The sequence below is a fragment of the Salvelinus alpinus genome, chromosome 30 (assembly GCF_045679555.1).
Source record: "Salvelinus alpinus chromosome 30, SLU_Salpinus.1, whole genome shotgun sequence".
In the NCBI taxonomy this organism is placed as follows: domain Eukaryota; kingdom Metazoa; phylum Chordata; class Actinopteri; order Salmoniformes; family Salmonidae; genus Salvelinus; species Salvelinus alpinus.
The window spans coordinates 2,579,751-2,595,334 of NC_092115.1; the positions used below are offsets into that span (position 1 = coordinate 2,579,751).

At 45.6% G+C, this 15,584-nt stretch overlaps 1 protein-coding gene across 1 annotated transcript; it reads left to right on the forward strand.

The window, feature by feature from the left end:
• LOC139560143 (mucin-2-like) lies at positions 1-6,826 on the forward strand. The gene is made up of 6 exons (XM_071376686.1): positions 1-515; positions 2,039-2,064; positions 2,292-3,011; positions 3,332-3,683; positions 3,926-4,313; positions 4,461-6,826. The coding sequence occupies exons 1-6, from the start codon at positions 342-344 to the stop codon at positions 5,429-5,431; spliced, it is 2,631 nt and encodes an 876-aa protein (XP_071232787.1). The 5' UTR covers positions 1-341; the 3' UTR covers positions 5,432-6,826.
• Positions 6,827-15,584: the final 8,758 nt, after the last annotated feature.

The following is a 15,584-nucleotide window of genomic DNA, read 5'->3' on the forward strand; positions in this document are numbered from 1 at the left end:
GAGCGCATTTTGGGATAAGGCGAAACCGCAGGATGGGAACGTAGGTTTTGGTGTACCAGAACTGTTTCCTTCCATTGCGTCACGCAGAACACCAATTGTTGCATCACAATAGCTTGGCGCACACCTGCCAGTAGTGTGTTCCAGGACATCCCGCTGTGGTCAGACTCACTGTATCCACCAGACAGCTCGGTAACAGGGTGACATTGCTTATTACTTCAACCCAAAGTTTCCTCTTGGTAAAGAACGTATTTATCTAAACAGCACTGGATAGAAGATACATCTCCGTGCGCATTTTGCCCATCTTTCATCCTACAGTGGTCGTGGTGATGTGTGACTGAATTATGTTCGCCAATTCAGTCGAGGACCTTGGCCTCCGTACGCGAGTGCCCCGGCTCCTCCAAGCATCCGAGGAGGACTTAGGCTCAGAGGTGGTCACCGGGTACTTGAAACTATTCGTGGCTCTCCTCTCCGTCCTCCTTTTCCTCTTCTGGGTTATCCCTCTGCGGAAAGATGATGTAAGTACCGTGCTGTTCGCCAAGCCCGTAGACGTAGCAGCAGGAAGACGTTTTGAGTAGAGGGCGCTGCAGGGGAGGGGTGGCGGTTGAAATAAATCACCTTAATAATATAGTATTTGCAGACTAATAATAAAATACAATTCCTAATGTGATGAGTAGCCTAAGCATATAGGACAAGATTCGGCAACAGTAGTCACTGCAGTCTAAAGTTAATTGAAATAAATGTGGCAATTGTATAACTGACATGCAGATCGGTAGAAATGGTAGGATAAATTGTTAGCTTCCCCTAACCTGAAACTCACAACTGCCTAGGAATTGACCGTTGTGAACAGAGCGCATATTTATTTGTACTGCATAATTACAAGGTGTGTGAGAGAGAGGGGGGGTGTTTTTCACTAAGATTGTGCCTATTAAAACTGAGCACAAATGAACAGCTATGCGATCCACCGCCGTGGAGAAAAGTGTTCACCTCGACCCAGCACCAGCGGGCAGAAAGCACCACTCACTGTGTTGCTTGCTAGACTGGTGGACTAGTACACCTATGTGTTTGACATTGGCAGGAGCAGGCCTGTCAGCCGACCATTTTCCTTATTTAATATTGCTCCCTTTTTCTCCAAGTTTTGGATGATAAACTAATAGAAATGGAGCGTGGGGACACGCTCTCCTGAAGGAAAGGGGTAGTGTAACAACCATAAGCCAACATCTAGTCTCCTCATCAAGGGGGTTGGACCTCTTGCCGTAACGGTTAAGGTGTTTGCTTGATAGTTGCTGGACTCTGGTTCGAGTCCCGTTCAGGGCTACCCTCTGAGTTTGCTACAATATCAGGAGCTCACCACTTATAAAACAGAGCTGAGATCTCTCCATGCAGAATGGGGTCTAAAACTGAGTTGAGATCTCTCCATGCAGAATGGGGCCAACATATAAATATCCCAGGTTTATTTTTCTACCCAATTCCATTATCATTTATATCAATAATGAACAGAAAACGAATTAAAATAGTAGTAAATGATAGTAAACACAAATAATTGCAGTTGTACCATCTGACCACCAGGGGCCACTGCACCACCATCAAATCAAATCACATTTTATTGGTCACATACACATGGTTAGCTGATGTTATTGGAGTGTAGTGAAATGCTTGTGCTTCTAGTTCTGACAGTGCAGCGATATCTGAACAAGTAATATCTAACAATTCCACAACAACTACCTAATACACACAAATCTAAGTAAAGGGATGAAATAAGCTTCCCGGCTGTATGTAATAACACTTAAGATTTTCTGGGCTAACAATGTAAGAAATAATACATTTAAAAAAATGTAAATACCGCAAAGTTTCCTAAGGACTAGAAGTGAGGCGACCCTCTCTGTCGGCGCCATCTTCAGATCTAGTAGTGGTGCCAGTAGGCTTACTCTACGTTTGTGTAACATATTGGAAGCGGATAGACAAGACAGGCAGAATTTAGGCCTTAAATGTCTATTTTATGATCCTTATACCAATTTTTGCTGTGGCTTTTTTTCAACAGGATGAGGTCTACGACGAGATTGACTCGTAAGTCCTCTTTCATAATTTATTGTGAATTCAAAGGGATCTTTCATGTGGGTTAATAAAAAATAAAAAAAGATTACCATTGAATAATTCAGAATTAAAAAACAAATGACACCCTATTCCCTATGTAGTGCATTACTTTTGACCAGGGCCCATAGGGCTCTAGTCAAAAGTAGTGCACAGGGGATTAAATAGGGTGCCATTTGAGATTGATTGATTTTGTCCTGCAGAAACCTGGTCAACAGGTTCACAGAGGGAGTCACCCTCAACTACAAATACCTCCAGCGCTTGGAGGGGCTGCTGGACATGAAGAAGCTACAGATAGACAGACTGAACGCTGAAGCGAACTTTGACCTCTCCTCCTGCTACGGTTCTGACTCCTGCTCTGGGAGGTCCTCCTGTGGCTACACCTCTGACTCCTGCTCTGGGAGGTCCTCCTGCAGATACACCTCTGGCTCCTGCTCTGGGAGGTCCTCCTGCAGATACACCTCTGACTCCTGCTCTGGGAGGTCCTCCTGCAGCTACACCTCTGACTCCTGCTCTGGGAGGTCCTCCTGCAGCTACACCTCTGACTCCTGCTCTGGGAGGTCCTCCTGCAGCTACACCTCTGACACTAAAACACATTCTAGATCACGTTGGAAATCTTCCGGATCTTCTACGTCCTCCTCCAGATCTTGTGGTGGTGACTGCAGCACCTGCCAACGCTGTAACAAACGGCCAGACAGGTTCCTGGGCGGTAGTCTGGATAGTCCCTACCCATTGGATATCCCCAGCCCAGTGGAAAGCCCCAGACAACCATGTAGTCTTAGCCCACTACCAGGAGATGATAAGGGGCACGTAATATACCATGGCTCCACGCAAGCCTCCAACACCTCCTGCCACGCCTCCTGCCGTTCTACTCGCCGCTCCTCCGAAAATGCCTCCCGCTGCTCCTCTCCCAGCCCCTCGAGGTACGTGAATCCTTCTAACTCCTCCCCTAGCACCTCTAAGTATGTGACTCCTCCCCTAGCTCTTCCAAGTATGTGACTCCTCCCCTAGCTCTTCCAAGTATGTGACTCCTCCCCTAGCTCTTCCAAGTATGTGACTCCTCCCCTAGCTCTTCCAAGTACCTGACTCCTCCCCTAGCTCCTCTAAGTACCTGACTCCTCCCCTAGCTCCTCTAAGTATGTGACTCCTCCCCTAGCTCCTCTAAGTATCTGACTCCTCCCCTAGCTCCTCTAAGTATCTGACTCCTCCCCTAGCTCCTCTAAGTATCTGACTCCTCCCCTAGCTCCTCTAAGTACGTGACTCCTTCTGACTCTCCGCTGCCTCTGGAGTATCATCAAAGCCCTCGGCAGCCTACTATCGGTTACTACGACACCACCAAGATGGAGGACAAAGGGGACTATGTTCCTGTGGTTGCTACTACTGTTAAGTCTTCACCTGGCTGCAAAGACCGCTCCAACCCCCCCGACTGCTCCAAGACTCGGAATGCCGACGGTGTAGACCATTCCAAGACTCCGATGACAGTGAGACAGATTGTTTCAGTGAGACAACTGTTTGAGATGGTTCCAGGGAAAAGTGACCCACCTGTCCTGCACAGCTGGCACCAACGACAGCTGGAAGTCAATGTGCCACAGAAGGTCTGTACAAATTACCCTTTAAAATATCCTCTGCGTCCCAAATGGCATTTTATCCCCCATAGATCTGTGGTCAAAAATAGTGTACTATATAGGGAATAGGGTGCCATTTGGGATACACACCCTGGTGAGGAGTTGTTGGGTTTGGTGGTAACCTGATGTAATCAGATGTAATCAGATGTATTCTAATGTAACCTGATGTAATCAGATGTAATCTAATGTATTCTGATGTAATCTAATCAAAGGTAGCCCATAATGAGAGACTGAAGGGAGGAGGGACCACCACCACCTCTAACCCGACCTCTACCTCCACCCACCTCGATACCACCCAGTCCACCACCTGTAACCCGACCTCTACCTCCACCCACCTCGATACCACCCAGTCCACCACCTGTAACCCGACCTCTACCTCCACCCACCTCGATACCACCCAGTCCACCACCTCTAACCCGACCTCTACCTCCACCCACCTCGATACCACCCAGTCCACCACCTGTAACCCGACCTCTACCTCCACCTCATCTCAGGCTAAAACCAGAAGGATCGCCAGGAAAACCACCAGCCTTCCAGCCTTCCCCCCACAGCGTGTCAACAACCCTCCTAGTCTCCATGCCAGTGGGTCGGAGGGTAAAGGTAAACCTCTTTATAAGAGTTAACACTACCAAACTTATCTCCTTTTTGATGCTTGAAGTCACTGCCCCAAATATCAACACCGTAAAAAATGTTTTACTCCTGCACCCACAATCTGTATTCTTTGGGGGTGTATTTTATTTTCTAAAGGTCAGGACAAGCCGTCCATCCGGATGTACCTGCAGGGTTTGGTCCAGATCACCTTCATCACCCAGGATATCCAGGAGAAGCTGGAGTCCCACGTCCGCCGCAAGCAGAGCCAGCGCCTCTGGGGATTCCCCAAGCTGGTCACCAGGTACGTGGGAGACCACCTTGCTGACCTGGCTGACCAGGCCCCCTCCGCTTCCGGCGACGGCAAGCCGGTTAAGATCCCTGGCAAGATCATGGGCAATGTGAACGACCATGTTGGCCGAGGGCAGCGAAACACAGAGTTGTGTTTCAGGCTGAGTGACAAGACAAGGCCAGGGGAGGAGAGAGAGGAGACCCAGGCTACTAGTCCTGCAGCTACAGCCAAACTCAATGACAATTTAAACAGCTCACCTGCCAACAGCAGGCCTGTGGAGAAGACTCCCTTCACCAGCACTAGCTGCACCACTACACCCCAGCCAGCCGAGACCCACACTACCAGACCCACCCAGACCAGCCAATCTCTGGACGAGTCCTCCCTCCAGATGCCCCCAAACCCAGTGACCCTGACCCAGGAGAGACGCCAGCTGGAGATGCATGTGAAGAGGAACTGTCTGGAGGTCAAGCTCAAACCCCTCCCTGGCATGGTGGGCACCAGCCAGACGTCCCTTTCCTCGGCAACCAGGCAGCCCGTCCAGGCAGCAGCCCTTGCCCCTCTGAAACGCCCTGCGCCACTAAGGCGGAGGGATCCGTCGGCAGCGGAGGGATACGTGTCTTCTATGGACCCAGAGGCGCTGAGGCGTCAGGAGGAGAATCTGGTGATGAAGCCCACATCTTCGGCCGCCCCCTCGACCTCCCCAGCTCACCCTCACAGCTCAGCTCTGGAGACGTGGACCGGCATAGACATCGTCTCAGGACCCCGCTCTGCCTCCACCCCCATACGACTGTTGTGTTACGACACTGACACCGAAAGGCTTTTTGTGTTTACAACATAGATCTACATGGACTATTTGTTTTGGTACCAGACGATTCAGAACTGATACATTTTCTTTAACTAATAAAAAGGTTTTGCATTTCACATGGTTGACTTTGACTTGTTCTCGTAATCCATCAGATGTGTCTGTTAAAGGTATCATAATATTACATTAAGTTTTGGCCTTTATTGGCATCTAAGACAATTACATATTAAGCTACTAAGCTAACATATGGAATTGTTTTAAGATGGTTATACCATAGATCATTTAGCTAATTTTAGGACTCGTGTAGGTATAAAAAAAGATATACAGTTGAAGTCGGAAGTTTACATACACCTTAGCTAAATACATTTAAACTCAGTTTTTCACAATTCCTGACATTTAATCCTAGTAAAAATTCCGTTTTAGGTCAGTTAGGATCACCACTTTATTTTAAGAATATGAAATGTCAGAATAATAGTAGAGAATGATTTATTTCAGTTTGTATTTCCTTCATCACATTCCCAGTGGGTCAGAAGTTTACATACACTCAATTAGTATTTGGTAACATTGCCTTTAAATTGTTTAACTTGGGTCAAACGTGTCAGGTAACCTTCCACAAGCTTCCCACAATAAGTTGGGTGAATTTTGGCCCATTCCTCCTGACAGAGCTGGTGTAACTGTGTCAGGTTTGTAGGCCTCCTTGCTCCTCTCCTCATTTTCAGTTCTGCCCACAAATTTCTTATGGGATTGAGGTGATGGCCAGGGCTTTGTGATGGGCACTCCAATACCTTGACTTTGTTGTCCTTAAGCCATTTTGCCACAACTTTGGAAGTATGCTTGGGGTCATTGTCCATTTGGAAGACCCATTTCCAACCAAGCTTTGACTTCCTGACTGATGTCTTGAGATGTTGCTTCAATATATCCACATCAATTTTCTTTCCACATGATGCCATCTATTTTGTGAAGTGCACCAGTCCCTCCTGCAGCAAAGAACCCCCACAACATGATGCTGCCACCCCCGTGCTTCACGGTTGGGATGGTGTTCTGCGGCTTGCAAGTCTCCCCCTTTTTCCTCCAAACATAACAATGGTCATTATGGCCAAACAGTTCTATTTTTGTTTCATCAGACCAGAGGACATTTCTCCAAAAAGTACGATATTTGTCCCCATGTGCAGTTGCAAACCGTAGTCTGGCTTTTTTCTGGTGGTTTTGGAGCAGTGGCTTCTTCCTTGCTGAGCGGTCTTTCAGGTTATGTCGATATAGGACTCGTTTTACTGTGGATATAGATAATTTTGTACCTGTTTCCTCCAGCATCTTCACAAGGTCTATCTTAATAATATAATAATATAATAATATTATAAGGTTTATCTTGGCCAGGTCGCAGTTGCAAATGAGAACTTGTTCTCAACTAGCCTACCTGGTTAAATAAAGGTGTTCTCAACTAGCCTACCTGGTTAAATAAAGGTGTTCTCAACTAGCCTACCTGGTTAAATAAAGGTGTTCTCAACTAGCCTACCTGGTTAAATAAAGGTGTTCTCAACTAGCCTACCTGGTTAAATAAAGGTGTTCTCAACTAGCCTACCTGGTTAAATAAAGGTGTTCTCAACTAGCCTACCTGGTTAAATAAAGGTGTTCTCAACTAGCCTACCTGGTTAAATAAAGGTGTTCTCAACTAGCCTACCTGGTTAAATAAAGGTGTTCTCAACTAGCCTACCTGGTTAAATAAAGGTGTTCTCAACTAGCCTACCTGGTTAAATAAAGGTGTTCTCAACTAGCCTACCTGGTTAAATAAAGGTGTTCTCAACTAGCCTACCTGGTTAAATAAAGGTGTTCTCAACTAGCCTACCTGGTTAAATAAAGGTGTTCTCAACTAGCCTACCTGGTTAAATAAAGGTGTTCTCAACTAGCCTACCTGGTTAAATAAAGGTGTTCTCAACTAGCCTACCTGGTTAAATAAAGGTGTTCTCAACTAGCCTACCTGGTTAAATAAAGGTGTTCTCAACTAGCCTACCTGGTTAAATAAAGGTGTTCTCAACTAGTCTACCTGGTTAAATAAAGGTGTTCTCAACTAGTCTACCTGGTTAAATAAAGGTGAAATAAAAAAATAAAAAAAAGGTCCTTTGTTATTCTGGGATTGATTTGCACTTTTCACACCAAAGTACGTTCATCTCTAGGAGACAGAACGCGTCTCCTTCCTGAGCGGTATGATGGCTGCATGGTCCCATGGTGTTTATACTTGCATACTATTGTTTGTACAGATGAACGTGGTACCTTCAGGCGTTTGGAAATTATTTTGATTATTTTGATTGATTATTTTTGTTGAGGAAGAGGTTATTTTACTGACACCACACTCCGAGGGCGCTCACCTCCTCCCTGTAGGCCGTCTCGTCGTTGTTGGTAATCAAGCCTACCACTGTAGTGTCATCCGCAAACTTGATGATTGAGTTGGAGGCGTGCATGGCCACGCAGTCGTGGGTGAACAGGGAGTACAGGAGAGGGCTGAGAACGCACCCTTGTGGGGCCCCAGTGTTGAGGATCAGCGGGGTGGAGATGTTGTTACCTACCCTCACCACCTGGGGGGGCGGCCCGTCAGGAAGTCCAGTACCCAGTTGCACAGGGCGGGGTCGAGACTCAGGGTATCAAGCTTGATGACGAGTTTGGAGGGTACTATGGTGTTAAATGCTGAGCTGTAGTCGATGAACAGCATTCTCACATAGGTATTCCTCTTGTCCAGATGGGTTAGGGCAGTGTGCAGTGTGGTTGCGATTGAAGAGCCTTTGATTGTGCATAGTGTAGTCTATGGTGTTGCCAGGGAACAGCACCCTCTTTGAAGAAGTAGGAGGTGAAGATCTCCTGCACACGGATTGCCTCTCTTGCTGCGTTGTTGGACCCCATCCTTGAAACATCCTGCAGAGCAGCAGACTCCTCCTCTGGGACACGGCGGCGAGCTGCAGATCCCCTCCTGGTCCTCGTGTCCATCCTCATGAAGTTACACAGGACACAGGTAGCCTTCACACACCTGATTTCCTCCAGGAGGCAGTCCCAGATGGCCCTGGTCACCCAACCTTGCAGTGCCCTACACGGTAACTGTAGGCAATCGTTTTGAAGGGATCTCCAGTTACAAAGTATCTGTAGGAATATGGAAGACAATGTAATTATTAGACTTTTACATCACCAGGTCATTGTGGATTACTAAAGTATAATATCCCTGATAACAAATCATGATAACATTGGATTGATAGAAGAATGGGCACATATGTGCATTTGTAGCATGTGACAATAACAGGATCATATCAAGGATAGCATCACAAATGAATACATAAATACCACTTGGTGAGTGTAGAGAGTATAGAGATATTGTTATCCACGTAGGCACCAACGATGTTAGGATGAAACAGTCAGAGGTCACCAAGCGCAACATACAGTGGGGAGAACAAGTATTTGATACACTGCCGATTTTGCAGATTTTCCTACTTAAAAAGCATGTAGAGGTCTGTAATTTTTATCATAGGTACACTTCAACTGTGAGAGACGGAATCTAAAACAAAAATCCCGAAAATCACATTGTATGATTTTTAAGTAATTAATTAGCATTTTATTGCATGACATAAGTATTTGATACATCAGAAAAGCAGAACTTAATATTTGGTACAGAATCCTTTGTTTGCAATTACAGAGATCATACGTTTCCTGTAGTTCTTGACCAGGTTTGCACACACTGCAGCAGGGATTTTGGCCCACTCCTCCATACAGACCTTCTCCAGATCCTTCAGGTTTCGGGGCTGTCGCTGGGCAATACGGACTTTCAGCTCCCTCCAAAGATTTTCTATTGGGTTCAGGTCTGGAGACTGGCTAGGCCACTCCAGGACCTTGAGATACTTCTTACGGAGCCACTCCTTAGTTGCCCTGGCTGTGTGTTTCGGGTCGTTGTCATGCTGGAAGACCCAGCCACGACCCATCATCAATGCTCTTACTGAGGGAAGGAGGTTGTTGGCTAAGATCTCGCAATACATGGCCCCATCCATCCTCCCCTCAATACGGTGCAGTCGTCCTGTCCCCTTTGCAGAAAAGCATCCCCAAAGAATGATGTTTCCACCTCCATGCTTCACGGTTGGGATGGTGTTCTTGGGGTTGTACTCATCCTTCTTCTTCCTCCAAACACGGCGAGTGGAGTTTAGACCAAAAAGCTCTATTTTTGAATCATCAGACCACATGACCTTCTCCCATTCCTCCTCTGGATCATCCAGATGGTCATTGGCAAACTTCAGACGGGCCTGGACATGCGCCTGCTTGAGCAGGGGGACCTTGTGTGCGCTGCAGGATTTTAATCCATGACGGCGTAGTGTGTTACTAATGGTTTTCTTTGAGACTGTGGTCCCAGCTCTCTTCAGGTCATTGACCAGGTCCTGCCGTGTAGCTCTGGGCTGATCCCTCACCTTCCTCATGATCATTGATGCCCCACGAGGTGAGATCTTGCATGGAGCCCCAGACCGAGGGTGATTGACCATCATCTTGAACTTCTTCTATTTTCTTCTATTTTCTAATAATTGCGCCAACAGTTGTTGCCTTCTCACCAAGCTGCTTGCCTATTGTCCTGTAGCCCATCCCAGCCTTGTGCAGGTCTACAATTTTATCCCTGATGTCCTTACACAGCTCTCTGGTCTTGGCCATTGTGGAGAGGTTGGAGTCTGTTTGATTGAGTGTGTGGACAGGTGTCTTTTATACAGGTAACGAGTTCAAACAGGTGCAGTTAATACAGGTAATGAGTGGAGAACAGGAGGGCTTCTTAAAGAAAAACTAACAGGTCTGTGAGAGCCGGAATTCTTACTGGTTGGTAGGTGATCAAATACTTATGTCATGCAATAAAATGCAAATGAATTACTTAAAAATCATACAATGTGATTTTCTGGATTTTTGTTTTAGATTCCGTCTCTCACAGTTGAAGTGTACCTATGATAAAAATTACAGACCTCTACATGCTTTGTAAGTAGGAAAACCTGCAAAATCGTCAGTGTATCAAATACTTGTTCTCCCCACTGTAGCTTCAGCGTGTAAATCAGCTAGAAAGATGTGTCGGCATCGAGTAATTGTCTCTGGCCCCCTACCAGTTAGGGGGAGTGATGAGCTCTACAGCAGAGTTTCACAACTCAATCGCTGGTTGAAAACTGTTTTCTGCCCCTCCCAAAAGATAGAATTTGTAGATAATTGGCCCTCTTTCTGGGACTCACCCACAAACAGGACCAAGCCTGGCCTGTTGAGGAGGTACGGACTCCATCCTAGCTGGAGGGGTGCTCTCATCTTATCTACCAACATAGACAGGGCTCTAACTCCCCTAGCTCCACAATGAAAAAGGGTGCAGGCCAGGCAGCAGGCAGTTAGCCAGCCTGCCAGCTAAGTGGAGTCTGCCACTAGCACAGTCAGTGTAGTCAGCTCAGCTATCCCCATTGAGACTGTGTCTGTGCCTCGACCTAGGTTGGGCAAAACTAAACATGGCGGTGTTCGCCTTAGCAATCTCACTAGAATAAAGACCTCCTCCATTCCTGCCATTATTGAAAATAGGGCTACTTAATGTTAGATCCCTCACTTAAAAGGCAGTTATAGTCAATGAACTAATCACTGATCATAATCTTGATGTGATTGGCCTGACTGAAACATGGCTTAAGCCTGATGAATTTACTGTGTTAAATGAGGCCTCACCTCCTGGTTACACTAGTGACCATATCCCCCGTGCATCCCGCAAAGACGGAGGTGTTGCTAACATTTACAATACCAAATTTCAATTTACAAAAAAAAAACGACGTTTTCGTCTTTTGAGTTTCTAGTCATGAAATCTATGCAGCCTACTCAATCACTTTTTATAGATCCTGTTTATAGGCCTCCTGGGCCATATACAGCGTTCCTCACTGAGTTCCCTGAATTCCTATCGGATCTTGTAGCCATAGCAGATAATATTCTAATTTTTGGTGACTTTAATATTCACATGGAAAAGTCCACAGACCCACTCCAAAAGGCTTTCGGAGCCATCATCGACTCAGTGGGTTTTGTCCAACATGTCTCCGGACCTACTCACTGCCACAGTCATACTCTGGACCTAGTTTTGTCACATGGAATAAATGTTGTAGATCTTAATGTTTTTCCTCATAATCCTGGACTATCGGACCACCATTTTATTACGTTTGCAATCACAACAAATAATCTGCTCAGACACCAACCAAGGAGCATCAAAAGTCGTGCTATAAATTCTCAGACAACCCAAAGATTCCTTGATGCCCTTCCAGACTCCCTTTGCCTACCCAAGGACGTCAGGGGACAAAAATCAGTTAACCACCTAACTGAGGAACTCAATTTAACCTTGCGCAATACCCTAGATGCAGTTGCACCCCTAAAAACTAAAAACATTTGTCATAAGAAACTAGCTCCCTGGTATACAGAAAATACACAAGCTCAGAAGCAAGCTTCCAGAAAATTGGAACGGAAATGGCGCCACACCAAACTGGAAGTCTTCCGACTAGCTTGGAAAGACAGTACCATGCAGTATCAAAGAGCCCTCACTGCTGCTCGATCATCCTATTTTTCCAACTTAATTGAGGAAAATAAGAACAATCCAAAATTTATTTTTGATACTGTCGCAAAGCTAACTAAAAATCAGCATTCCCCAAGAGAGGATGGCTTTCACTTCAGCAGTAATAAATTCATGAACTTCTTTGAGGAAAAGATCATGATCATTAGAAAGCAAATTACGGACTCCTCTTTAAATCTGCGTATTCCACCAAAGCTCAGCTGTCCTGAGTCTGCACAACTCTGCCAGGACCTAGGATCAAGAGAGACACTTAAGTGTTTTAGTACTATATCTCTTGACACAATGATGAAAATAATCATGGCCTCTAAACCTTCAAGCTGCATACTGGACCCTATTCCAACTAAACTACTGAAAAAGCTGCTTCCTGTGCTCGGCCCTCCTATGTTGAACATAATAAACGGCTCTCTATCCACCGGATGTGTACCAAACTCACTAAAAGTGGCAGTAATAAAGCCTCTCTTGAAAAAGCCAAACCTTGACCCAGAAAATATAAAAAAAACTATCAGAAAAACTATTGAATCTTCCATTACTCTCAACATTTTTTGAAAAAGATGTTGCACAGCAACTCACTGCCTTCCTGAAGACAAACAATGTATATGAAATGCTTCAGTCTGGTTTTAGACCCCATCATAGCACTGAGACTGCACTTGTGAAGGTGAATTACCTTTTAATGGCGTCAGACCGAGGCTCTGCATCTGTCCTCGTGCTCCTAGACCTTAGTGCTGCTTTTGATACCATCGATCAACACATTCTTTTGGAGAGATTGGAAACCCAAATTGGTCTACATGGACAAGTTCTGGCCTGGTTTAGATCTTATCTGTCGGAAAGATATCAGTTTGTCTCTGTGAATGGTTTGTCCTCTGACAAATCAACTGTACATTTCGGTGTTCCTCAAGGTTACGTTTTAGGACCAGTATTGTTTTCACTATATATTTTACCTCTTGGGGATGTCATTCGAAAACATAATGTTAACTTTCACTGCTATGCGGATGACACACAGCTGTACATTTCGATGAAACATGGTAAAGCCCCAAAATTGCCCTCGCTAGAAGCCTGTGTTTCAGACATAAGGAAGTGGATGGCTGCAAACGTTCTACTTTTAAACTCGGACAAAACAGAGATGCTTGTTCTAGGTCCTAAGAAACAAAGAGATCTTCTGTTGAATCTGACAATTAATCTTGATGGTTGTAAAGTCGTCTCAAATAAAACTTTGAAGGACCTTGGCGTTACTCTGGACCCTGATCTCTCTTTTGACAAACATATCAAGACTGTTTCAAGGACAGCTTTTTCCCATCTACGTAACATTGCAAAAATCAGAAACTTTCTGTCGAAAAATTATGCAGAAAAATTAATCCATGCTTTTGTTATTTCTAGGTTAGACTACTGCAATGCTCTACTTTCCGGCTACCCGGATAAAGCACTAAATAAACTTCAGTTAGTGCTAAATACGGCTGCTAGAATCCTGACTAGAACCAAAAAACTGGCTTCCTGTTAAGGTAAGGGCTGATTTCAAGGTTTTACTGCTAACCTACAAAGCATTACATGGACTTGCTCCTACCTATCTTTCCGATTTGGTCCTGCCGTACATACCTACACGTACGCTACGGTCACAAGACGCAGGCCTCCTTATTGTCCCTAGAATTTCTAAGCAAACAGCTGGAGGCAGGGCTTTCTCCTATAGAGCTCCATTTTTATGGAATGGTCTGCCTACCCACGTGAGAGACGCAGACTCGGTCTCAACCTTTAAGTCTTTACTGAAGACTCATCTCTTCAGTAGGTCATATGATTGAGTGTAGTCTGGCCCAGGAGTGTGAAGGTGAACGGAAAGGCTCTGGAGCAACGAACCGCCCTTGCTGTCTCTGCCTGGTCGGTTCCCCTCTCTCCACTGGGATTCTCTGCCTCTAACCCTATTACAGGGGCTGAGTCACTGGCTTACTGGTGCTCTTCCATGCCGTCCCTAGGAGGGGTGCGTCACTTGAGTGGGTTGAGTCACTGACGTTGTCTTACTGTCTGGGTTGGCGCCCCCCCATGGGTTGTGCCGTGGGGGAGATCTTTGTGGGCTATACCCGGCCTTGTCTCAGGATGGTAAGTTGGTGGTTGAAGATATCCCTCTAGTGGTGTGGGGGCTGTGCTTTGGCAAAGTGGATGGGGTTATATCCTGCCTGTTTGGCCCTGTCCGGGGGTATCATCGGATGGGGCCACAGTGTCTCCTGACCCCTCCTGTCTCAGCCTCCAGTTTATATGCTGCAGTAGTTTATGTGTCGGGGGGCTAGGGTCAGTCTGGTATATCTGGAGTACTTCTCCTGTCTTATCCGGTGTCCTGTGTGAATTTAAGTATGCTCTCTCTAATTCTCTCTTTCTCTCTCTCGGAGGACCTGAGCCCTAGGACCATGCCTCAGGACTACCTGGCATGATGACTCCTTGCTGTCCCCAGTCCACCTGGCCGTGCTGCTGCTCCAGTTTCAACTGTTCTGCCTGCGGCTATGGAACCCTGACCTGTCCACCGGACGTGCTACCTGTCCCAGACCTGCTGTTTTCAACTCCCTAGAGACAGCAGGAGCGGTAGAGATACTCTTAATGATCGGCTATGAAAAGCCACCTGACATTTACTCCCGAGGTGCTGACTTGTTGCACCCTCGACAACTACTGTGATTATTATTATTTGTCCCTGCTGGTCATTTATGAACATTTGAACATCTTGGTCATGTTCTGTTATAATCTCCACCCGGCACAGTCAGAAGAGGACTGGCCACCCCTCATAGCCTGGTTCCTCTCTATGTTTCTTCCTAGGTTTTGGCCTTTCTAGGGAGTTTTTCCTAGCCACCGTTCTTCTACACCTGCATTGCTTGCTGTTTGGGGTTTTAGGCTGGGTTTCTGTACAGCACTTTGAGATATCAGCTGATGTAAGAAGGGCTATATAAATAAATATGATTTGAAGCTTGATAATGAGTTGATGATGATGATGAGCCTTTGGAAATTGTTTTTTTACAGTGATAAATATATCAAGATAACTCGTTAATATGAAGTTAGGTAGTTGGTGATATTTCATTAACTTACTATCTATACAGTATGTAAATTTGTCTAGATAGCTAGCTCATTTAGCAGCTCATTTGAGTTAGCCTGCAATGTAGCTAGTTAATAGCAAATAATACATCGTTGTTTTTTTACATTTTCAACATGTATTTACTTAGTTGAATAGGTTCCCTCAGCCACGTGGACACCTGGAAACAGAGCAACGACGTTTGTGTGCCACCAGAGCGTTTTAGAGGATATTACTATTTTACTATGTACCCATTTAATAACCAGACTTTTATACAAACTTGACATGCTGAATTCTTGACGCACAATCGAAACTGCTGCCATATGCTACCAGCACACCCACAAGCGATTCGCATTGTGCGGCCTAAGCGGCAATTTACCGCTATCTACCGTTTGTGGTCACCGCTTGTCGCCGTTATAGTGCAATTCATGTATTGTTTAGTGTTGTGTAGTGTCCTTGCTCGCATGCATCTAACATAGTTTTTATTTTGCCCCACCAAGATTTACATGCTAAAATCGCCACTGTGTCAACGACACTTTTAACATATTACGTTGGGGACTTTTCTTTTGAAC